The sequence below is a fragment of the Lagopus leucura genome, unplaced genomic scaffold (assembly GCF_019238085.1).
Source record: "Lagopus leucura isolate 7727_CA_CO unplaced genomic scaffold, USGS_WTPT01 Super-Scaffold_73, whole genome shotgun sequence".
In the NCBI taxonomy this organism is placed as follows: domain Eukaryota; kingdom Metazoa; phylum Chordata; class Aves; order Galliformes; family Phasianidae; genus Lagopus; species Lagopus leucura.
Genome location: NW_024962252.1, coordinates 75255605 through 75282252, shown reverse-complemented (window position 1 = coordinate 75282252; position 26648 = coordinate 75255605). Strand labels below are relative to the sequence as shown.

Here is a 26648-nt window from a genome sequence, read left to right as displayed (position 1 = left end):
AACTAGTTTCTGGCAGTAGAATGGATCCAAGTTTGCTGAGCAATACACAAAAGGCCAGCTGTAATGAGAGTGAGCTTTCATCTCTCGAGGAATCATGAGCATGTTGGAAAGCAGTAGGCAAAAAAAAAAAAACAACCAAAAAACTAGAGCAGTTTGAGGAGACAAAAAAAAGAACCTCCTAATTCTTCCCCAGGGGACTATGTAATAAGGGATCCATACAGATATACTCCTACAAGATAACCCTTTTTTAGGCTACACCATATGCTTGGGAGCAGCAAGCACGATTGTCTTCGTGCCAGAGGGAGGGCAGGATGATTCACTCCATAGCAAGGTTGAAAAAAAGAGATTTAAAAAAAAAAAAAAAAAATCAATCCACAAATAACACTGGATTCACAAGTATGAATGTTCTGGGACACTTAAAAGAATAAATTGGCCAGTATCTACAGGCAAACCCAGAGAGCACAAGGGAAAACAAGACCTAAGTGAAACTTGTGGCAGGCCACAGTGTATTCACATTATGGAGAAGGGAACTGTACTGGTAGTTACAAGAACACTTTCATCCATTCTCCTTTTCCATGGTGATGCAAAAAGTTGCCACTGTGGTCATTAGAAAGGAACTAATTTTCTGAAATGCAGTTATGAAGTTTATTCATGACAGAATAAATTCTTTTATACTGCTGAGGTACTAAAACCAATTAAGCATCTTTTAATATTTCACTAAAATTTAATCACTGTGAGTCAGAATTATACCTTCATTAGGTACATAGCTACCAGGAATTTAGGACCAGACTCTATGTTTGTCTTGTTGCTTATAGTCAGGCTAATGTGAAAAAGAGAAATACATGCATTGTGGCGAATCATTTGTCTTTCTCTGTGGTTTCCGTTGACTGTGATAAATTAATTTTAATCTGCCCATGAGACACATTAGATAGTAACTTCTTCAGGTTATATAAAAGACAGTGGCTTGCAGGCTTATTGCAGTGCCACAGCTATCTTCTTTACAGCACTTTCTAAACACCAAATCTGTGGCTGTGCCATAGTAGAGACAGCGTTTCCCAGATCAGGTCTAGGATAAACTTTCTCACTGAGTGGGGGCATAGCACAAATACACACCTGCAAAGATAACGTGTGCGTGTCCAGGAAAAAACTGCACCATAGACCTCTCATATGAAAATAATCCTGAATTCTAAAATGGATAGAAAAGTTTTGTAGTGGTTGGACAAAAGATTTTCACACCTGTGTGATCTACCAGAACAGCATCAGGAAAAAAACAGGCGTATGTTCTGTTTGAGCTGTCTCCAGAGACTGCTGGAACAACAAGCAGTCTTAAAGGAGACCATTTTCATTTTACTTCTTTTGCCACACTTCCTGGGGGAAGCATGGATATTTGTTTTATAGGCACATGGAAACAGGCCACATCTTCCCCTCTTGTGTAGCCAGAGTCCAGAAGCTTTATAGCTTCACTTCTTCCACTGGGGACTTGTCATACTTCTGGAATTTAGGTGAGGTAGAGAAATAAGAAAGGAAATCAAACATTTCCAAAAGTAAATCACTACACTCCAGAGCTGCAGGACTTTCCCAGCAAGAAAGAAGGACAGGACATCTCATTGGTCACAGTGATAGGCTCTGCTCAAGTTTAGTTTAGCCCTAGTTCCCTCATGAAGCAAAAAAGGCTTATACTGTGCCTTGCTGAATTCCTACCACAAGCTGAGGTCAGTGCCTATCCCACCTTCGCACACTATGCAGAAAGCACTATCTGGATGTGATCTAGAAAGAGGGCTCAAAAATGATATAGGTAACTAAGAGCCAGGGAGCTGCATATTAAGTGGTGCAGAGGCAAGCTGAAGATTTCTTCCACCCCATCCCAAAGCAGGGAAGCCAAAATCAGATCTGCAATGTGAAGCACAGCTTGACAGGCCTTCACAAGAGAATGAATTTCCTGTCTACTTTGTTTCCCTGCTCACACATTCTGAGCTGCACTCTGATACTTCTGGAGTGATTGTTTGTTGAGAAAAAAAAGCAAACAAACAGAAAATGCTTTAGTAAGGGCAACAGAAGGTCATTCCCTCTTGACTGCAGAGGTAACGAACCCTCTCAGCACTGGTAGCTGTTAAAGAAGGACATGTTCAATTTTACTCTGAAAGATTACACGAGCTATTAGAAATGATGAGTCAAATGCACATACTGATAACATGACAAGTGTGTGCATGGAAGTAGTGTACCCTAAAACACAATGCTGGATGTGCTTTCCAAGAAGCTGTAAATCTTACATTTCTATGTAATCATTTTTTTAGAGTATTTTACCCTCCATTCTATGAATAGTTCTAGAGGGGTCACACTGAGGTTTTGCTGCTGCTTAATGCTCTCTCTCTCTTCTTTTTTTTTAAGCTCTCAGGATCATTTTTTGTACATCCTACTTACACTATCTGTAGTTTACAGAAGGAGTTTTGCAGATTTTACAGCAACAGACCTCAGAGAACCTCTTTGGATTTTACAGAGTGAAGAGGACTTTTTTTCAAGCTTTGCAACTGAAAATCTACAGAGCAGAGAAATCTGCCAGTCTCTTCCTTCATTACTCACTGCTGTGGAAGTTTTTCAAGGAAAGATTAAAAACAACAAAAAAAAAATCCATAATTTCATTTCAAATACAACAATATGTGGAGTTATTACACATTTGATTCTGATGTATTCAAACTTATTTTTTTCAGTGAAATTATTCAAAAGCTCGTTTCTCATATCAGTACTGACTTTAAAAGGAGACCTGCAGTGTATAGAAGCTCCTTTGACTTTAATTCTAGTAGTGGATAATGAAATATCTGTGACTGCAAAAACCTTCAGATATGATGACTAATAATCAGTCACTGGAGATGAGTAATAATGATAGCAGATCTGTATATAGCCATATAAACAGACTAATGGCAAACTTAGCATTTTTTCTAGTTAGTTTTCTTGTAAAAGCTTATTTACTTGTCGAGCAGCTGTTTGCTGTCTCAGTCCAGTTGATCCTAAAACCATATTCATCAAAACTGCACAACTAAAGCTGTAAATGACTAAATCTTAGGGTTCCTGTAAAACTTTAGACAGTTGGAGAACTTGAACCATGATAAGAAATTCTAGTTTTTTCTTAATTTTACACCATCAAACCCTCCACAGATTAGTTGTGTTACTCTGTAATAAAGGAGAGATATCCCATTTGACCAGTCTTCAGTTTGTAAACTTCTCTTTTAATAGATCACCTTGCTTAATATTAGGATTTAGTTCCTTTCCTAGTACTTCCAAACTCTCTGTGTACTTCCTGTGAAGGAGAAGTAACACGAGGAGGGTCAAATATATATCTGCAGAAGTATATGGCTAATATCTGGAAGAAGGTAATCCAGTAATAACTGGATAACTGCTCATCCTTACCTCTTTGTGATGGATTCACAACTGGCAACCATGACCTGGGATTTCGAACTGCCGTCATTCAGTTTTGAGTCATGCCATTACCCTATCAGATGACCCATGTTGCTTTCCTTCTGTTCTGTGCCTCTTTGTAACATGGAAGCAACACTACCAGACTACTTTTTAGTACATTTTGTTCATGTATTAAAAATCCGTGACACTTACCTATGACCCTTAAAGAGAGAAGTTTATTTCAAGGGGAGAATACACTGCTACTATTGGAACCTATCACTGACTTCTCCTTTTCTTTCCACTGGAATCATTCCAAATGAAAACTTGATTTCTGACTTGATGGATTTTACTTCCACTTTCAGTAATGTATTTGCCACTCTTCACACAGTTTGCTTTTGGCTCAGGCTCAGTCTTGAAAAAAGCAGCGTATCTCTTCTTGCAGAGAAATGCTTTTATCTAATTTTGGCATCACAAACTCAAAGGATGCAACGGTATTCTTGTCTCTTGTGGAAAATTCCTTAACTCAATATCTCCCTGTCTTCTAGCCTTCCTTTACCTTTGCTTTATATGCAATACCCAGAAACTGGCACAATATCAAACCTCTGCTTCAGGAATATTTTCATTATGTATGTATGCTTTTCTTTTTTTTTTTTAATATGTTATATATATATATATTTACATAGGAGACAATACTTTTGACCATCAGTGACTTTTGTACTCTTTGTTCTCCTTTTTTGCAAAAGTCATTCTGACTTGTCTTGGTTCTTTTTACCTTATCCATTCTTGCATCTTTCATAGAGAATTTCATCACAAAAGGCTTTCCTCTAATGCAGTGACTAAAATCTTGATGGCTGATATAAAAAGTTTGTTGCTCAAACTTTCCTCTATTGTTTTTCATTAAGTTTTTTTTTTCCTTTTTTTAAATGTACAGAAACCAAGCAATTCTACTGTTGATATTGAAAAAATATATTTCCATTGTTTGCTGAGAGATTAGATACTTGGATCCTCAGTCTTCAGTTTTCCTGCACTCTCTCCTTGCTTTTCAAGCAGCCTGTGATTATTAAAATCTCTTCAAATAACTCTTGTCATGTTTCAAAACTATGCCTATGTACTTCTCCAAATACAGATATACTCTGACTGTATCTTTGTGAGTAGATTTAGCTAATTATAGAATATAGATTAATATAGATATAAAATATAGATAAATATAGATTAGAATTATAGATTTGCTAACAAGCAAATGTAGTTCTCTCATCCTTTCAATTAGCAATTAAACTATCTTTTTTTTTTTTTTTTTTTTTTTTTTTTCCAGTGAGACTTGAGATTCTGGAAGGTGACCATTTCCAGTCTCTTGAGTTTAACCACAAGTATAGTCACAGGAATGTTAGTAGGGAATTTTATGGGAAAACTGAAATGATATATGATTAAACTGTATCTCAAACAGATGTCAAAACAAATTTTTAATATAAAACAACAGTCTGTTTATAGACTTACTATGGGTAGTGAGACCTCCGATTCACACTTTGAGACTCTTTCCGTTGACTGGAATGGTTAGAATTGGCTATGAGCTGGCACCACATTTCTCTGGCTAGAGCGTGGATTTTGTGACAGAATAGCCTGAAACAGCATGTTGGTGTTTGCTTTGATCAGTCAGTTACAAAGAACACAAGAGCATGACTTTGAGCAGTATATGGCATTTTTGCCATTCCAGCATAACCTTACAGAAATAAAATTTGCTTGTGCTTTAGGGCAGAGTCTGCAGGACACATGAGTTGCAGCCCAGCGTAAGTTCTCTGCATAGTAAGCAAGAAAGAAGTCACTGAAAATTGCTCTCCTCCCCTTCACCTCAGCTCACACAAACTCTTACAGACAAAGGGGATGGGCAGCTGTCCATAAAATTATTATAATTTGCACTGATTTCATTGCCTGAAAATAAGTAGGAAGACTTAGGTGTAACTCACAAGAAAGGGCAGCGTGTGCCTGAATCACATGGCAGTGTGCTGACAGGAAAACGGCAAAATCCCTTTAGTAAATGAATTTCCTATGAGTTTCTAAATGTACTCATTACTTAAAGTGTTGTTTCTATTCTGTGAACTTCTCCAAATATGGTAGGATGACCTTTTCTGGTATAACTATCCAGTTCTGTATTATAGATTTCTAAGTTGTTTGAGTCAGAGGGAATAAGCATGAGACCTCAGCCAAGTGGATGGGTCATTTGTTGACAAAAATCTGGGAAGAGACTATCCCAGGTGCCACACTCTGCTTGAAGGCACCTTCCATGGATAACTCTTACCTCTTCTCATTAGTTGCAATGGTGTTGTGACTATCAGTAGAGCAGCCTGGTGACTTTATATATATATTTATTAATCTCTAATTTAAAGTCTGGCTTTTTGAAACATTGCTGTGAATTATGATAGCTCTGTATTAACATGATAAAGAGTGAATTTATGGCTATACTTTGTTTCCATAAATACTTCACATTTACCAACAGAAATACTGTGCAGGCTTTCAATTACTCTGTTAATGAGCTTAAATATGTTTTAGTTGGATTTGAATTAGTGTGAGGATTTTTTTTTCCAAGGCAGTTAATATCCCGGACATATTGAGGTGAAAGGTGCTTTATCTGCAACTGAGTAACTTGGGTGTGTCTGGATTTATCTTTTGTGCTCTCAAATGTTCCTGGGGTATATCTCTAGTTTCTTAGAAGATGAAGGGCACTAAATGTCTGCTCTTGTCACATCTATATGAAAGAAATGAATAGTATAGAACAAGTAGTTTAAAAGTCTCATTTTGTTCCATTATGAAACATTAAGCAACAAGGTTTTTACACTACACTAACTTGAACCTAGAGGATTGAACTCAGTGACCTCATTGGTTCAGGGCATAACAGGGTGATTCTGTAGAATCACAGAAGGAACCTAAAAGGGTAATCGAGTCCAACCCCTGGCTTCACACAGCACCACCCAACATCCAAACCCTGTATTTGAGAGCAGTGTCCAAACGCTTCCTGAACTCTTACAGCTCAGGGCTGTGCCTCCTGCCCTGGGCAGCCTGTTCCACGTCCACTGCTCTTTGGAGCAGACCCTTTCCCTAACCCCCACTTGACTCTCCCTGACATAGCTCCTTGCTGTTGTTCCCTTGTGCCCTGATGCTGATACCAGACAGCAGAGCTCAGCACTGCCTTTCCGCTCCCTGTGAGGCACTGTAAAGCATGATGTGTGGTCTTTATTCACCCTCATGAAATCTTCCTGCTTGTAGATCCCTATTATATGGAAGAAGTTGTCTGGGAATAATAATGAGAGGAACATTTTCTCCTAAAGTAATGGCTAGGGGAGGGGAGCAGAATACCTTGTACCACAGCACTCCCTTCTCAGCCTTGTGCATAAGTTTCCCTCTCACCTGTTAAATGACGTCTCTACATCCTCAGTAGACAATGTTCAGCAACATTTCAGATCTCACGAGAAATTTATATTCTCCAAGCTAGAAGTTTAATTTTTGTGTGTGTGTGTTGTTTGCTTGTTCATTCATTTTTCTTTTTTCTTTTTTCCCCCCCTCTCACTTTGCTCTCTGTAGCACCAGGAGTACATTCATTATTGGTATCTCCCTGGCTCACCATGTCATGACAGACTTATCTAATGCTTTTGGCTCTGTCCTCACTTTCTCACTTTTCCAAATGAGCAGAAAAAAAGCATAATGCAATTAGGAAATAATAATGAAATGATGTATACTACATGTATCATTTGGCATCTCTGCCCATCTCTGATGGGCAGCTGGATGCACAAGTGATGAGGAGACAAGATTCATAAAAGCAGGTAGGGATTTGTGTTTAATAATACATGCTCCACCTGAAAGAAAAATTAAGAATGCATATCATAAGCCTCCCCCCAAAAGCTAATGAAATAAAAAATGCAGGAATTTTTTTTCATGCTGGGTTGAGCTAGTGTTTACTGAATGCATGTGGCTATCTTCTAGAATTATCTGACATTTTCTTCTGTTGACATGCCTGACAGAGAAATTACATCCCTAACACTAACAACTATCGTTTTCCCTAGACACCAGGAGAAAGCAGATGCAACTGTCTTTTTTTTTTTTCTAGATGCAAGTCACAGTAGGCCTTGGTCTTTCTCAAATTCTTAGACTCAAAAACCTTGATTAAGGTACCAAATGACTGTGACATTTCACACTGTAATGTGACTGGATCTCTGTATTTGCTTCCTGGTTCTTCAGGCTTTAGGAGGAAAGGCTGCTTTTAAAAAGTTTTAGTTTTGCATCTATAAAGCTTATAAATCAATTTTCAATGTTAACTTCATTAATTTTTATTAAGATTTCAGGCCCTTTATTCATTCCATAACGCCAGAAGTTGGGGCTTTCAGGTGGAAAAAAAGCACAGCAAAAATGGCAACAGTATACATATCAAACTTTGAAGAAATCACAAAACAGTGCCAACTATGCAATCTGTATTAATCAACTAATTGCTCCCTCTTCCAGGTAATCAATCACATGTGAAATTTCACTGCTATTTAGATCCTTCAGGTCTTCCTCTCAATATCTGCCCACTATTTGACCTCTTTCCCCTCTCCTAATTCACCTTACTATTTTTCTGATTGTTTTTGTTTTGCTGAAAGATCTTTGCTAATGAAAATTAGTCAGATTCCAATATTAACCTTTTCTGGATCAATTTATTGTTCTTAGAGTAATCAAAGCAGCATTTTGCACTTATTATGAAAATTCAACTCTATGTTCAAGGAACTTTAAGAACAAAAAGTTAACTAGGGAAAGATTTTACAGGACCCAAGCTATTTCACCTTACCACCTTTCTCCCTCTGCCTACTTTCTTCTTCATTACTTGCTTACAGAGCATGGTGACAATGTTAAACACTGTAGTTACTTCATAATTAGTGTATGGGGTCACATTTATCTTGGCAAATTAATGAGTTCATAGAAACATTCCTCATGTATGCTGACAAAGTCTTTATATGATTGCTGGAATGATTTTTACAGCATTGCTTGGGAGTTAAAATATTCCAAAAATCATTCAGAATGTGCAGCTTTCTGGAGCTACTCTGAAGGCAAATAGAATGTGCCAGCAGAAACATGAACCATTCCTAAGGTATCTGTCCTGGGACACATTTCATATCAGCATGGCATGACTTGCAGAGGTAAAATCATGCAGGAAGAGGTTGTGTCAAGCAGCAAAGGCGCAGCAAAACCATTTCTAAGCAAATTCACATGACCTTCCGTTTCAAATGCCAACTATTCAGTTAAAACGAAAAGGATTAATTGTATTGCAGTGTAGATAATGAAAAGCCCAGGACAATACAAAAATAGGACTTCAAGAAAAGCAGTGTAGTCTAGCAGGTCAGCATAAAACTGAGTCTTGGGAGTTGCAAATGCCTCCTCAAAGGAGCTACCTTGACTTCTTTCTGCAAGGTCTGTGACTAAAGCAGTTTCAGGCTAAAACTAGATGGTATCACACCTTTCATGGATGGAGAAAAGGAATGGAATTGCCTAGCCAATTAGCCTAATCTATCTTTTCTCTACTTTCTCTGTTTTGCATAGCCACAGTATTAACCAGCAGTTCACTGCTAATCCCCAGTGCTACAAAGAAGAAAAGAATCCATTTGTGTATTACAGTGTAATCATAATATCTGCTAATTTCCTCCCATACACCATAGGCTTCTTTTGAAAGTAGATTGCTGGCATTATCCCCATTTTATAAATGAAGAGATTTACAGTACAGCAAAATGGTTTCTCAGGAACTGAAAGTTTCTGATAAAGTAGAGCCTGATATCAATGTAAGTGATAAAGTAGAGCATAAAATGCAGATCTCTTAAATTCTCAGACCAGTTCACTGCCTGCAAGCTTCAGTGCTCGCTCAGATCTGGGATTATGTATGAAGTTTGCAGCAACTCTTTTTCTCCTGCATTTCTAAGTCATTTATTTTTGGATTTTCTTAATAACACCACACAGTACAGAGAGTAATTATAAATTTCTTTTAAGGACGCAATAAGGACATTTTAGCAAAGGTATAAAATAAGGTTGAATGCAAAGAAAGTGGTAACACTGTGCTTTTTTTTGTCATGGTCTCAATTTTGTGCTTTCAGAAAGTGAGACATGAAGTCTCCATGAATTTGTAAAAGGTTCAAAAACTTTCCTCTAACCTTCCTAACTCTTCATAACACATGGGTGCATGTATCTGTTGATAGTCTATTTCACACAAATGCCATGCCCCAGTGCTGGCCATATCTCCCCTCCTCTTCCAATAAGTGACAATACTGTGGCAAAAGGTGAGAGAATAGGGCTTTTTGTTCCTTATGAAGGTCAACTGTAAGACCTCCTTGCTTGTTTCATTCCTTACAGGCAAGGTTTTCTGAGAGATTGGAACAAAGTTCTTATAAGAGGATTTTTAATCTTCACTGGTATGATTCAGAATCTACCTTAAAAGACAGATAACAAATTCAAGTGCTAATGTGGAACACATTTACCTGCTGTTCCCACCACAAAGAAAGTAAACTGGAGGAGAAAGACTGAAATTATTGTCTTATAAACAGTGAAATTTCATAAGGAGAAAATAAAAATTTGAAAATATTTCCAAATTTCTTCTTCTTTCACTTAGATTTTAAATGCCTTTTGTTAAGTGGATTCTCTATCCAAAGCTTGTTGGTTTTAGATCCTTTCCTGGGAACTCTTATCTCCCTATGCATATTTTGTTAACACAGTTGAGGACACTGCTTTCCCAGGCCTCAGTATTCTTGGGCTTCTTAAACTGTACACCTATCAAAACTTAGGATTAGTTTAAAATTAAGCAGGTGTTTTTCTAGTAGATTTTCTCTTGCAGTTACTCAGCAGTTATTTTTTTTTCTTCCCTAAAGAAAGGCTAATATCAAAGTTAGATCTTTACTCCCACTCTGTGATAAGAAGTAGCTCTGCAAGATTGCACTGTCCTGCAAAGGTGGTGAACAATATCAAGCTCATTGCCTCAAGATATAAAGCTGTTTTTTTAAAATGTCCTCTGGAGACCCAGGCAATAGAATACCTGAAACCATCTTTCTGTGTTTAGTTGCCCTGAGTTGACTGAGCAAAGCCTTTCAGCAGCTCTGCCTGGCCCACAGATTTAAAGAGCCCTTTTGTTTTTGTGGCAGCTCCTGACTATTGAGTCCCAACTGCTGGGCATGATGATCCGTGACTAACAGTGCTGGATGTGTATAGCAGCCACAAAGAGAATACCCTTGTCATGCAGCAAAGCATATACTGAAGTGACATCTTGCAGCTATGCTGCCTTGGACAATCGAATGGTCATTGGTATCCTAGGGTGAAAATGTGTCCCTATGCATTTGAGGTGTGGGAAACATTAAGACATGTCATCTATCAAAGCTGTCTAGTAGGCAAGCTGACTGAGAAGGCCTAGGTAAGGCACACAAGGAATATCGAAATACTTTCTCAATTTGGCAGCTTCATGAACATGAGACCTTCCCTACAAGCTTGAAAACTGAGATTAATTACTTAACTCTTAGTAGACTTAAATTTGGTGCCTACTCCTATGCTCAGCTGTTCTCATGCAATAATGTTAATTTGAACATTTTACAAGAACATTTAGTTTATTTACAGAAACATCCAGAAATCTTCATTTTAGATGTACATGGAGAGTTGATTGCTTTTTCCATAACTGGGATTACAACTATGTTCTTTTATAAAGCTATTATTAGTAGCAATATTATCACAGCCGTAGCTCCCAGGACTGACTGAGCTTAGAAATGACTCCATTTCTTTCAAAGACTAAGAGGAGCATTTATGACAAGTTTCAAGGCAACTAACCTATCCATGTTTTAGGCCTGGTTTTGGCCTCACTGTTGCTCTTTTTTCACATGGACTGGCTCCATCATGGCCACTATCACCCACTTCCACCCTTTGAAATGTTCCAAGTAGCTACATTTCCTTGAAAGCTTGCATGTAATCAGATATGAAGAAAACAAGTTGTAAATGATTAAGGTTACTAGTGTTCATTCTGTATAAATTAGCATGGAGTGTTAAGCTGAAATACTATATTTCTATTCGTGTAAGATATGTGCAAGTGTATATGCTATGTAAACTCAGTTGTTTGCTGTTTGCTCAAAGAGAATAAAAAGATCTCTCTGTGTTTAATCAGTGTAAAGCAAAAGGAAGCACTCTAGCAGATGGTGCTATAACTCTGTTTCTTGTGAGTTATGATCCAAGACTGAGACTCAGTTTTACAGGGCTGTCTATTCTTTCTGCTAACAGTGCTATTTTTCTTTGCAGTGATCTTTCATAATGAAAATATTTCTGAAGGCCTTATGCCCTGCAGATTTTTTGTAAGCATGTAGCTGACAGAGTGGAAAGTGGACTATAGCACACTAATACAGGAGAGATGAAGCAACTGGTGAAACTGCTCATGAGCTTGAAGATCTTGTAATTGAAGCTTGATTCTTTTATTCTGTGTACCATCCTTGGTTTGTGTATATGACATTCCCTTAGCAGGATTGGGACTATGAAATCTATGGAAGACAAATAAGAATGGAGCAGAGCAAAGTGTGAGATAGATGACATCCCCCTGTAGGAGAGTTTCTGAGTTTGTGGGACCTGGGACAGATGAAGAAAAGAGCTGGTTGCAGGGTCTGCATTGACAATAAATGCAGAGGCATTATAATCAGCAGCAGCAGACCTTCCATGAAGATTTTCAGTATGTCTCCACTTGCAGATCATCTGGAAAATGTGAGAATATGTGTCAGATAGAAATAGATGAAATAGGTGTCCTACTGTTACACTTATTCCCAGGCCTGATAATACTATGGTGAACTATAATAATAACTGAAGGTAGAAGGGAGAAATAGAGTAACACACAGGAACAATAAGTGCTGTGGTCTGTGGATTTTAGTTATGAAGATGGTACAAAACTGTTCCTTGAACAATTCAGTAGTGTGCAGGCGTGGCCCCCATGCTGTTGTGCCAGCTGTGTGTTGTTGTCAGAGCCACACAGAGAGGAGGACAATTAGAAATGACTCGAGACCAGCCACTGTGGCTATTAGTAGTCATTTTAGCTATAGTTCCCAGCAGTTTCCAAGAGGGCTGCTTTATGTCCTCTCATCTCATACTGAATAGTTCATCCGTGTTTGAGCAGAACATCTCTATTATGATGATAAATGTGACAGGGATCTCAAATATAACATTGAGTAAATCTGCCAGGTTATCCTCCAAGTTTTTCTCATCGATATTACTTTTACCTGCAGAATTTTTTTGTTTGTTTCTGTGTTTGCTTTTTAAAATTGAAATAGAATGTTGCCTGTGGCCAGGCGGGTGTGATTTTAAGTGCAGTCTAAGTAAGTCTAAGTGCAGGAATGCACAGATGCAGAGATGATCAGATACTCACCTTTGTAGTGCCCTGATGCTGCTTCTCTGTGCAGGTCTATTCCCTCCCACTGCACTGAGAGGTCCCTGGAGTGTTGTAATGTGTGCTGTCTGTGAAGGTTGTTTGAGGCTAGGAAATCCTGGCACACCCAGGAGTATGCCTTTTTCCTATGGCCATGCCTTACCATCCCAGTTACACTCATGCCAGCTTGCTCTGTGTTGCACATTGTTGCCTGTGCTAAAGATCTGCATCTCTAAGTCAGAATGGACTGTTTCTAATTTCAGCTATTTTCTCTCCCTCGAGCCTGTAATTATGTGGCAGTAAAGAGAAAAAAAAGGCAAGGGGCACCTCTGGTTTTATTCTCAGCCACTGAGAATGCCAATATTTCTTTTTCTCCGAAGCAGGAGAGGCTGCCTGCCCTGCATTCTCAAGGAACGCTAAAACTAAATGTAGCCTCTTGTCCTCACAAGGTAAGCAACCTACCAGAGTTATACAGTACACATTCAGGCACCCATGAAGCGCTGTCACGACTGCCAGGTTCAGACTTAGGAAATGCAATGGTCATTTGCACACTCAGAAAGAACCGCTCTTGGTAGGCATGTACTTTTATTCTGAATTATTTGTTCAGGTTTAAATGTATTTAAGATCAGTACAAGAAAGGAGAGAAAAGGAGCAGACTGCTTTGCTTTGGTTTTCCTTACTCCCTTTGTTGTACATTTGAGAGTTGGCCTTCAAAACTTCTGTATTCCTGAATACTGGGTTGTTGGACCCACAAGAACCAGGAAGTTTGAATGCTTGTTTGAATTTTATGGCTCTGAGTCCTTCCTGCCAGCTCACACACTGTTCCCATGACTGTTCTCTTGTTTCCTCATTTTCCTCAGTAACATATTTTTTCTTTTATCTTCTTTTTTTTTTTTTCTTTTCTTCTTAAAGGATGATTCCTGCTACAAACAAAGCATTTGTCGTAAACAACCTTGTTTCTGGAACAGGCTATGACCTCTGTGTTCTGGCAATGTGGGATGACACCGCCACTACTCTTACTGCCACCAATATTGTAGGGTGCGCCCAGTTCTTCACCAAAGAAGACTACCCTCAGTGCCAGTCGATGCACAGCCATTTCCTGGGTGGGACCATGATTCTGATCATTGGGGGCATCATTGTGGCAACTCTGTTGGTGTTCATTGTAATACTGATGGTCCGCTACAAGGTCTGCAACAACTCCCAAGGGAAGATGTCCAACGTCAGCAACGTCTACTCACAGACAAATGGAGCACAACCGGTTCAAAATGGAGTCCTGCCCCAAGTCAACCCCAAAGTGGTGGTGAGAAACGAACTTATGGAGTTTAACTCTGGGTCTGTGAGAAGCAGCATCTCCTCTTCTTCCAGCTCTATGAATAGCCGTGACTGTGATAACTATAGCCTCCAAAGTGAACAGGGCACATTGTCCAGTAAGTGGAGGCCCCCCTCGAGGTCAAAACACAACATTGACCGTCTAATGGGAGCTTTTGCCTCCCTGGAACTGAAATGTCAGAAAAAGGAGGAGACGACAGACTCCAGAACTTCCACGGCGGCCCGCCATTCAGACAAAGAACCACTGCTGGGCCAGCCGGAGTCCAAATTTCGCAGCCTCCTCATGTTACCTCTGGAGGGCAAAACTAAACGTAGCCATTCTTTTGACATGGGGGACTTTGCTACATCTCAGTGTTGTACCTACCCAAAAAAGATAACGAACATTTGGACAAAGAGGAGCCTCTCGGTGAATGGCATGCTTTTACAGTACGATGACAATGACCTAACAGGGGCAAAAGGGACTTACGGGAGTTCAGAGTGGGTAATGGAAAGCACAGTGTAAATATCAAAGTCTCCCCCCATCTTCTCCACTCATGTGTTATATATTGTGGTTTGCTGCAGTAGCATGCTGCTGCTGCATTTGGAAAGAGAGGGGAGGAAATGTTTTCAGTTGTACTGGCAAAACGGATAGGTAAATAAATAAGTAATTGGGATGCTGAAAGAGAAAGAAGGTCTTGTAATGTGAATAGGCACATATGGTACTGTTCCTGTTGGTCCCCAGCTGAAACGTGTGAATGTTTCAAGAAATTTACTGTTGTATTTATCATTGCTTTCCAAAAGTTTTTCAAATTCTTGGTGAACTGTCAAACAAGATTAAACAGAGGATGAAAAGGGGTTTAAGAGCATAAATTTAAAGGTTTTCTTTTTTTATATAAGGGCAACTCTTTTATCCACAGAAATGCACTTCTGTGGATGTAAGACTGGTGCTAGGATGCATCTGGTTATTATTGCGAATGACTTTCTCAGATGCACAGGCAGGGCATCTGCAGGGACAGATTAAAGCAAATTGTTTATCTTGTAGCGTTAACTGTGACATCTGGGAAAATAACAATACCTGTCGAATGGGCTTTTGGTTTGGGATTTGCTGATTTTTTGTTTTGTTTTGCCTTGTGAGTGCTTCTGGGCTGTTTTGTTTTGATGGTTTCTGTTTTTTCTTTCCCAGCAGAAAGTCTGTTTCCATGTTTTCCATTTTTTGTTTAGTTTTCAGTCTCCCAGTAAATCCCCTGGATGGAAAGGAGGATCCGTAAAAAGGTCAAATTTCTGAAGTTCTGTGTAACCCACCTCTGATACTACCACTTCATGTCCTAGAAAAATTAAAATCCAGGGCCTGATAAGTTTTTAAAAAGTCCTCCTCTTCTATCTTCTTCATATTCTCTGCTTGTCAGGGCTTAAGGCAGATTGCAGCAACTATTGGTATCTCTGGGGGTTTTGCTAACAAAGATGCAAAAAGTTGTTATCAAGACTTCATAGTAAAGGAAAAAGAAAGGGAAAACCAAAGTGTCTCCCATGAACAGTCTACATTATGAATGCCAGTTGCTTCTGGCAAAGGTCACGCTGTCACTCTCTACTCAACTGACGAAGAGAACACAGTTTTCCACCCTAATGTGACAAAAGCTCCTTCTACAGTCTCCATGACACAGCTTGACTGTACCACTAGCATCACATGAAATGTAAGTTTTTATGTGTTTTAGGGGATTGGATATGTTCCCAATTAGCCACATAAAAAGAGTTAAATTTGAGTGTCAGGACAAGGATCCCACGTGTCCCCTGCACACAAACAGCCTTTCCTACGTACCCAAGCGCCCCTGTCCCTCACCCTAACCTATTTGTTAACTAAGAACATAAGCTCTTCAGTGCTTGTAAACTGATTCTCAGATTCCTTGTTGGGGAGCATTTCTGTGGTTTTGGAAATGCACATGGTCCATTGCCGTCGGTGACTTTATTGTCCTCGGTGACTAGACTGTGATTTCCAGCATTCTGGTGGCTACTGCAACTGTCCTTGTTTATTAATTTGTTGGCTGCCAATGATCAGCTGCTGGGAACCATTCTGAAATTGCACATAGTTCCTATGATTTTGTAAAAGATGTGGGGAAAGGGTCAGGGCACAGAGCAAATAACACATGAAAAAAACTCTATGTATATTTTTTTTAAAGGTGCAGAGATATATTGTGACATGGCTGTGTACTTGATCTTGTATTTGTCATGTTTCCTACTTGGAGTTTTAGAAATGACATCCCTGTGATCGGAATATTTTTTCCTTTTTCCTTTTTCTTTTTCTTTTTTTTTTTTTTTTGCTACAAAATGTACAGTAAAAATATTCTTGGGGAAAAGTACCTGCTTTTCATTTATTTGCTGTTCTGCGGTCTTCTATGAAACCTAAACAAGGAGCGGTGATCGTTTAAAAAAAGGTCTTAAAAATATGTTTGCTTTCTCTCTCCTGTAAACTATCTTTGACTTCAGGGTTTTACATATATGAAGTAGGAATCCCATAATACAGACTCTTTTGGAATACAATCTCCTTTTTAGAGAAAAGATCTTTTAAAAAGGCATCTCACCTTTTTTTTTTTTTTCCTGTGGTCATATTTGTACACATTTATATCGCTAATATAGAGAACAGTGATCTCTGCCCTGATCCAAAACATGAAGAAGAGGAAACCTTTTTGATGGCTTTGCAAGCTTTTTCTCATAGCCAACTTTAATATATTCAAAAGAGATTCAGTAAAACTTTGTTTGCAACATCTTTCAAAGTCTGATTTTCTTGTGCTTTCCAAGAGGAATGGCACCTCTATTGCCAGAATCTACATTATCCAACTGTCCAGATGGCAGCTTCCTATTAACGACATTTACATTTATGTTGCACTGAAGACTCTTAAAGAGGTTCATGTATTGATTTTTCTTTTCCTTATTACGCTGTGGTGTGGTTCAACTACAGTTTATCATGATGCTGTTTCCCTTTGGGCATGATGTTTGGGTTGTTTTTAATTTAGCTGTTGAGTTCATCATCAGGATTAGTAGCATATGCAGTCATGAATTTTCAAAAGCAGTATCTTACACTCTTTATTAAAAAGCAAAGCATCTATTTCACTTTCTCACATAGGATTAGAGTATGTCAACAGATGCTGCTTTAAAATAATGGATAGCTGCCAAAGAACCCAGGTAATAAAGTGCACAATCTAACAGCTGTATTTATTACTGTTAATCATGATTTCAATTCATTTAGTTTTAATGGATGAGGCTTGATCCACATCAGCATATTTGCACATTGTGAGCAAAATGAAATGAATGCCCAACAATTGTTGCCTTTGGTACTCACAACATTTGGGACGAACACGACCAAGGAAGTTGTACATGGGGCAGGGAGCCACACAACAAATCAGCAAGTGAACAGCCCTGGGAGAAGGTTAGAACCAACCTGGCGTGATGGCGCCAGCGCTGAAGCACCTGATAGGGTAACAGTGTCCATGCGCAACCAGCCATGGCCCTGCTCTCACAGCCATCAAGTCCTCTCAAATTAGTCTGCAGCTTCCCCTGTACAACTCTGAGTGTTTCAGCACTGCCAAAAACAATGCTTTTTGATTACATCCTGTAACCATGCCCTAATTGCTAGTGCAGGACTGTAACCCCCAAGTTCCTCCCCCTCACATTCTTAGCAAGCTCTTTCTCTTGGTACATTTGCCTCTGTTTCCACAGGTGCATCTCATTCAGCATCTCTGGATTTGATTATTTCTCTATATTGCTGTTGCATGGCAGAGATATTTCTTGCTCCATTTCTGAGGGCAACTACACATCAGTGGCTAGTAAAATTATATATATACACATACTCATTTTCTGAGCGCAATACATGTTTTCCATACCTGGTTGAGAAGCTGAGCTTCCTGTATCATAGTGAAAATATCATCCTAGTAAAAAAGATGACAAAACGGAAATTTCTGAAACATGATGAGATGGAGTGCACGTGACATGGCGTTTGTTAGGAACCAAATGGTCAATTTGAGCATGAAATCTATGTGTGTATGTGTCTGTCTGTGTACATATAGAATTGTAGCAAAGCAGACCATATTATTTGTGTCCTCCTTACAAATTTCATAACTTGGACTGTATTCCTTGTTTCAAATGTCTTTTCTGACTGCCAGCTCTACAGGACAGCAACTGATATGCTTTTCCCTTCCCCTTTGGGGAAGATGATCTATGTTTCCAATCTCCACCCAATTCCTGGCTACAATTTTGATTAATTCATTCAAAAATCAATGTATAACAACAAAGCAATGAAAAGTATCTAGGCTTTACATGATATAATATTGAAAGGTTGTACCATTCCCTTAGCTGAAGCTGTTCAAATCCCACAGTATAAGATTGATTTGCTCTGGAAACAGAAGGAAATAGCGTTCCAAGAGACAGCTTGTTTCATTCACACACTACACCCAGCAAAGGGTTGCAAAGACATATGACCAAAAAGAGCCCTTGGAGGTGTCTGAATAAGTGCAGTAAATGCAGCAGTGATTTAAACACTTTTGAACCTGGAAACCAATGAATAATTCCATCTGATAAGGAAGAAAACATTTTAGCCTTTGAATAGCTCAAATGTCACATCTGTTTCCAGTGCTCTGTAACCATTAACCCATGGGTAACACATAGCATACCATATGGTTCATGCAGCACACATCTTCTTGCAGTTTATTTCCAGAGAAATAAACTCAATGATTCTCTCTGCACTGTTTTCAGTGTTTACAGTTAACTACCTGGGCAATTGTGGAGTTGTAATAATAATGTAGATGCAAAATTAACAAGTAACATTATTAACATATTTTATGGTTCACTTTTAACAAAAATTGCCCTAAACACAGTCAGGGCATCTCGCCAAAAAGCATTAAATCTGATGTTAGGCTGTATGCCAGATGAAAAATAAATCTAAGAGTACCTTGACATTCTTGCTTTCAGTATAGGAATTTTGTGTTCTGCAGTATGTTTACCTACTCCTAATTAATTATTTGGTAATCCCCAAAGATACAGCATTCCCTAGCATCAGCTGTCAAAAGGCCCTACTATATGAAACAGTGCCAGATGCTTATTTCCAGTATTACACTGCTAACAGATGGCAAATGCCACAGATATAAATATATAGAGAGATATAGATATAACAGCATGTTTTTGCATTTGTATTCATGCATACATGTTTATGTAAACACAAGCACACATGTCTATGTTTTGCTCTTTAACTTTATGGTTAGTTATACACAGATTTTCCTGTTTGGTAATGATGGAATTTCTTTTTTTTTTTTTCTTTTAAAATGAAATACTAATGAGATGAAAAAGAGACCAAAAGCCTCCTATTTTAGGAAAATTAACTGATAATTTACATCTCATCCCAGCTGGTGGAGTTCAGTGCTTCAAAAGAACTTAACTCAAGGTGAGGGGTTTCACGTGACTGCAGCAGAGACTCCTATGTTAGGGCACTTATTCACCCAGTTCTTCCAACACATGCTATAAAAAGTGAGAATTTTTGTTTTGCAGTGAGACATAGGCAGCAACTGTTTTGTACTGTTCCTGGTTATGCTGACAAACTGATTCTTTTGTTGGCTGGCTTGGATTTTGGGAGGACGAGTCAGCTGCATCAGATGTTAAACTCAGTCATAAAAGGAGCCTGAACACAGAAACAGTGATATTCCACACCCTCCACTAGGAGAAAGTGCATTCTGGATTTACAATCCATGAACTTCAGTCTGCAAACACAAGAGGAGTGCTCCATTAATTACTTGTCAGATTGCAGGGTTGGTCATCACAGTCTGATTGTTCTTGATGCTGTGCAGATCAGTAAAATAGGAGTCAGCCCCTGGCCGTGCCAGTACAGAAACAGGCATCAGACAATCTGCAGGGAAGGACAAGACCTGCAGCAGATGAGGATTTGTGCAAAAGTACATTTAACCTTAGGAGTAGAGACTTCCTGCACACTTGCCCACAAGATTCACATTACACCTGGAATTTACTGAATGGTCAGCCTTTGTAACACTGATTTTAAAAAAAAAATTTTTCCACATTTGTGCAGGCAATTTTGATGGGAGAATGTATGGTAACTGCTGAATCATGGCCTGAACCTCTGATTGATCACCTGGGGCAAGCAATGAGTCAGCACAGGAGCACAGGTGAAGGCAATTCACCTGTACTGCCGGAAGGGGTGGAGCCTGGCTCCACCTCTCTTAGACCCATTTAAGAGCTGACTATCAGTGGGAAAGGATCTCATCTGGAGATCCCTCCTCTGGAGTTTTGCAGCAAGCCTGGGATGCAGGTAAGCTTTCTATCTATTCTCTTTTTGTTATTAGTATCTGCTTTGCTAAACTCTTTGGTTTATTTCATAGTTATAGCATCTATATATTCATTTACTATACAGAGGGGAAAAAACAAACAAACAAAAAAACCAGAAAAACATCATCACTGATAATGCCACCGAAGACGTAGGGCTCATTTAGTCTTTCCAAACAAGTGCGTTTCAGTACTCCTCATCTTTATTGCTTGAAACCTCTTACACTCACAAACCCCAAGAGTGCATCTAATTTTTATTACCTAGAGTTTTATCACATTCTTGGTTTTAGTCTAATCTCTTTTTCTACTGCCGTATCCTTTTTTTTCCCCACTCCTTCCATGGTTCCTGGTAGTTCTCCATGTAGAGCTCCCATGAGAGGTAAGCCCTCAGCTCCAGTGCTATTGTAGTATCAAGCTACCATGGGCAGGGGAAACCCATAGCTCTTAACTGTAGGCAGTTCAGTTGCTCCGTTACAAGGGTGATGCATGTGTACTGAAAACACATGCAGGAGCTGTGAGGAGATGAAGAATGTATAATCTCCATGAATTTTTACTAACAAATTTAATGAGGTCTTTGTGGTGCATGTTTTCTGCAGGCTTTTGGCTAGAGCAGGTCTCTGTAACGTTCTTGAAGAATAACACAAGGCACATCCAAGAGAGTGTCCCACCACTTGCAAATTATCTAGGTTGAACTTCAAAGTACAAACACCACAAGAACATTTCATAAAGTGTCTTATGCTTGCTCTCTCTGGTTTTGTTTTTTAATATAAGAAAAAGGAATTTTTTTTTTTTTTTATTTTTTTATTTTTTTTTTTTTTTCTCCTTCTTTTTCTCTTACAAACAGCAGAATCATTTTGGCTGAAATTTTCCAAATAAAAGTTTGGCTATAGAAAGACAGAGCTCCAAGGGAATGTGCCAGACAATTCTAACAATGCTATACTGCCATGTTTGCCAATAATATTTGTCAAGCAATGATAAATTGAATGGATGCCTCTAATGATACATCTCAGGTTTCTTTCAATGGAACTAATTTATTTTTAAAGTGTTAATACTCCTATCCTCTTCTCAGCAATTAACAATTCAGAAATATTTTAATAACAAGCTGTTAATCACAAGATACTTGTCTGCACAGATTTAAAAAATAGACTCTGTTGTTTCAAGGATGTTGGCTGTCTTTGCTGATGTTATTGGTACATTGGTATGAAATGTAGCATTTGATAAGACATAGGCAAGGCTGCATGCTGTGAAACATCTACTTTTTACCCTATGGTAATGAGGATGAAACAAATCCAGAGAGAGGATGTGTTAATCTTGCTTCCTTTGAACATGACTCAGAGATGTGAAACTACAAATAACTAGGCCTGCATATCTGATATAAAATGGCAGTCAGTGGGCTGAAATGATCCAGATGTTATTGCAGCAGACAGATGCATGCTGGTCACTGCTGGAATAGGTGTCATACACAAAGGCTGGCCTAGATGAAGTGGGATCTCCAGAAAGGGACCACTGCACAGATCACAGCATGAACAGGAGGCATGGTCATGTAAGAACACATACCTCACTAGTGTAATAGATTTCTCTATTTGAGTATCCTGTGATAGAATTTGGCACTGGTCACTTCAGGAAAACTCCCTAAATCTTTGCCTCAGAGCCCGAGAGACTAAGCCTTTATCCTAATCTCCATAAGGAAGCAAAGAACTTCTTCTGAAATTCATACCCTGACAATCAAAACTGGAACAAAAGCGATTTTTGAATTACTCTTCTTGTTTCAGAGCTTCTGCCTCTGAGCCTGTCAAACCTGACTTTGAGGAAAAATCTCTTGTCAACTGGGAGGGCATTGTAGAGGAGTGTGGAAATGCACAGACGTGTGTTTGTGGAGATGATGGCAGAAGTCCTCATCTGCAAGAAGGCCAAAGTGCACCTCCTGTCTGTCTTAATATTTCACTGGAGACCAAATATACAGCAACAACAGAATCAGTAGCAACTATATCAAAGCAGAAACTGTGCCATAAAACAGAAACAAATTAAAAACAAAGAAACAAAAGAAACCAAACCAACAGAAACCACCATCACCTCAAGAAGTACCTTTCTCATTTCATTTTGAGAAACAGAAGACCAACCATTCTCTTTTCCATTCAAATACTGCTCTGGATATAACGCGAAATTTGAATAGAAGAACAATTTCACCTTCCAGGATACTTCATTGCACTGTGCCAGATTGTATAGTGATATCTGGAGAAGACACACAGAAAACACTCAGTATAGTACTGATTCTGTCCAGGTAAGCTGCTGTCCCTAGAAGACTGTCTTCTTGTTAATAGAGGATATAAGATGACAGATTTCTGTCAAAGAAAGCTCAATGGGATTGTGGATCTTTACAGCTGGGTTGCAAGGCCAGTGCAAAGCTCAGTAGGCACATGAAAATGCGGTCTGTCTGTGAGTCGTTAGTACAAATGCTTTCAACAGCTGCCAGAGAGCCTCAGCTTGCTATTTGGTTGGGTTGCTACACAAACAGATCCAAAATGACTACACAGATTCAAATGATTGAAATGTAACTGTCTGCGATATGCTGAGTGTTGGCTAATGGTTAGCATTGGTTAGAAGTCATGAATACAGATGAGAGCAAGGCAGCTTTGGCTGCAGCTCCTGGGCTACAGCTGTCTGCAACCTGCTGGGCACCCAGATCAGTGTGCTGCTGGCAACCAAAGGCTGGCTGGAGTCTGCGGGTCAGAGCCACCTCAGCTGGACTTCCTCCAGGAAAGACCACCAAGCATAAGGCTGAATGTGATTGAGGAACTTATCTTTCCTTGATAAGAGTAATTTACAGAAGCTGGAGGACCCTGCTTCTGCTATCTTTATTTAGCCTTCTGGGAATCAGAACCTCCTCCTCACCACGTTCCTTACCTCTTCCATTCCCTTTCTTCACTAATTTATCACTTGATTTCAGGAGAGAGGATACTTTTTTATTTGCTATACACCTAAGCCCAACTGACAGTTGGCTGATAATTAACAAATAATTAGCTAATTTGATTAAAAAAACAAAGAATTAGCTGAATGGAGCTCCTTCATCGTTCTCAAACTGAGGACTCAAGTTTTCTGAGAAGCATTTGTTACCACTCAGTGCTCTTCCAAGAGATGGGATGAATGTATTTCAATACTTAGGGCCTTGCTAGCTCTTCACTCTTGATTAGTTCAGCAATGGCTCTTTCTGGACAATTTTAGGAAAAAAAAAAAAAACCAAAAAAAAAAAAAACAACAAAAAAACACAACACCAAAGCTTAAAACAAACAGTGAAAACACTGACCCATTGTTTTGTTATTGTTTCATATAGAAAACAAGCTATAGGTTTTTTGTTCTCCCTTGGGAACATCAAATTGGTGACCTAGATTTCAAACAGCTGAAAGGTATTACTATGTCAGGTATGTTAGATTTACTGTTAATGACACTACGGTTAAATTGCATATGGCATTAATATGGATTACACCTAGTGATGAGCTCCACAATTAATCTCTAGGACAGGTGACCTGGATCTCATTTTAGTCAGGAGAAGTTCCCATACCCTTTTGGCTATTTTTGAGACTAGTTCTAATGAGCTAATCATTATATATCCAGTTCATATATGTATACATAAATTCATTTCTGTAAATACAAAGCAGTGTGAAGTGTTCCCCTTATCCATATTACTTGTGGTGATTACAAGCAACTATACTTCTTGTTTGGCATGAAATCCTGTTTGGCCAAATCCTCTCCAGAACGCACCAAGAAAAATCTACAATTTGCAGTGGGATAATTTTTGAAGTGCTTTTAGAGGAGGGCTACAAAAATGATCCAAGGGAGGAAATAGGAGGAAATATCTCCCCTACGAGGCAAAGATGAGAGTTGTGAGGCTTTTCTGCCTGGAGCGAAGGCAGCTCCAGGGAGACCTGAGAGCAGCCTTTCAATATCTAAAGGGAGGCTATAAGAAAGAATGGGACAGACTGTTTAACTGGGTATGCTGTGATTGGACACGAGGAAGTGTTTTCAAACTAAAGGAGAAGAGATTTATATTGGATATTTAAAAAAAAAAAAAAAGTTTATGACAAGAAGTCAAGAACTGGAATAGGTTACCCAGAAAGGTAGTGGATATCCCTCATCCCTGGAGACATTCAAGGCCAGGTTGGACTGGGCTTTGAGCAACGTGATCTAGCTGTATGTATCCCTTTCATTGCAGAGAAGTTACACCAGATGACTTTCAAAGCTCCTTTCCAACTCAAGCTATTCTATGGTTCTATTTCATAAAGCTAAATATGAAATAACCCTTCACAGAAATGTTAATATGTGCTTTCTGCACAAAATTTCAGCCCCAAATGTGCTGAACAGAGATAGAGCTGCATTTTTCTGACCTTAGCCAGCCTCATAACCTCCCAAGTAATATAATCAATGCTAGAGACCTATATAGATTGCAGCAGCTTTACAGGTTGCAACAGTGCTTCCTTAGGTCCACATTTTTGTCTCCTTTTCTGTCATCCTGTCATCTTTAGCACACTCAAAGAGATTTGTTGAGTAGACCTCCCCAAAACAGTTGGGGTATGGTCTTTTCCTGTGCTGGTAGAAGTCTGTTTTTAACTATTTTTATCCCTGATACTTTTTACTTGTTGAAAAGTAGATGATGAGGAAATCAGGCTCTCTTTATCACCTGCAGTGGTGAAAACCCAGCCAGACTCATAACGTGTTTGGTTCCAGCATGGCTTGCCCATCCTGTGTTGTCTCCAATTAATGTATGTTCATGTCACTTATTTTTCATTCATATGATTATGTGGGGAATGGTCCTTTTACCACTGCCTGTATTAGCATACAGAACTCCCACATGAGTACAAGTACTCTCCATTCATTATTTGCTGTTCATCATGTCTTCATTACTTGGCCACATAAAAAGTTATTCCCATCCAGCAAGGGAGTAGCAGTAATAACACAGTAATAACATTTGATCTATCACAAATGGCTACATGGGGAATGTAATAGCTGAAATTAGCAATATAAGCATAAATCCTAGAATAACATCTTTTCTTCCAAAACGATGTGCAAATTAGACAAATATTTGCTAAAATTAGGGTAGTTCAGAAGTAATTCATGAATGAAAACAAAACAAGAACAGAACAAATCAAGTTCATTGAATGATTTACTTGGAAAATGTAATTCTAAGAGCTTTAATGGTCAGTTAAAATGAAAATAATGATGTTTCCTGAACTGCACAACATCTGCTGCATGCATAGGGAAAGAAAATCAACTGTGAGGGTAGCATATATTGCAAACATGCAGTTTGTAGCCTAACAGCATATAATTTCCAAAAGGGCTATGAAGAAGGAATGCAATTACTGGAACTGAGATTAATAATAATTAATGTAATTTGAATGTTAATTGGAAAGGCACTTCCTTAATGTCCCTTGTTGAAGAGAAAGGGACTATATTTAAAAGACTTCCGAAATTAAAAAAAAAAAAAAAAAAAGAGAGAGTAAGAAAGTGGATTTACAATCCAGGCCTAGTGCTGAGTTTGCTCCTAGACTTCAGATTATAGGAGATTATCACAGATCAACTCTTTTCACAGAAAAGAACCTTTTAAATCCATCTCAGCATTGTCCTTATTAGGAATGAAGGAGAAAGGCTCCTTCCACGGGGACAAGAGAAGCTCTTAATTCATAGCTTGTCAGAGGAAAGGCGTTTGCTTCAGCACTGAAACAGGTTAGTTATGGCTCTAATTTACACAGCAGTGTGTCATCCTGGTGCAAGGGACAACACCTTTAAGTAATAATGAACAAGTGTGCGTTGACAGAATAATAATCAGGGACTGAAAAGGTTACAGTACAGTGCACGGTAAAGTTAAGTGCCTACTTTCATCCCATTGGGTGCCATAATATCAGGAGTTAGGAACTGCAGTTACTATATAAAATAACATTAGTGAGGCAATTACGACCTAATGGTTTGTGGAGAGAAGTCTACAAGACTTTATAAAAACATCTGAACTAGACTGTATTCAAGTTTTACCTCACTCCTATTTTTTTTATTTTTTTAGACTATATTGCCTTCTCAAGGGTAGAATCCTCTTAAAATATAGTGAAGAAACACCAGAGGCATCAGAGAAACTTCTCAGTATATATGGGTAAAATCTCATGGAAACTTCTGCCAATTAATCCCAAATCCATAATCTGATCTCGGGTACCTAATAATGAAATTACTGACTGCAAAGGAAATGCTAAGTCGGCTTGAA

General features: G+C 38.8%; 1 protein-coding gene and 2 long non-coding RNA genes across 3 annotated transcripts in view; 2 read left to right on the top strand and 1 right to left on the bottom strand.

Annotated features, from left to right (window-relative positions):
- LRFN2 (leucine rich repeat and fibronectin type III domain containing 2) overlaps window positions 1-15249 on the top strand; it is a 38310-nt gene extending 23061 nt beyond the window's left edge. The window contains exon 3 of the mRNA XM_042887850.1: window positions 13691-15249. Within this exon, the coding sequence (XP_042743784.1) occupies window positions 13691-14609 (919 nt within the window). The 3' untranslated portion in view covers window positions 14610-15249. The remainder of the gene's footprint in view (window positions 1-13690) is intronic.
- LOC122189058 overlaps window positions 1-26648 on the bottom strand; it is a 335697-nt gene that overhangs the window by 12922 nt on the left and 296127 nt on the right. The window lies entirely within an intron of this gene.
- LOC122189064 lies at window positions 20353-26642 on the top strand. The gene is made up of 3 exons (XR_006181701.1): window positions 20353-20390; window positions 22177-22685; window positions 26454-26642. It is a non-coding gene; the product is annotated as an uncharacterized LOC122189064 (long non-coding RNA).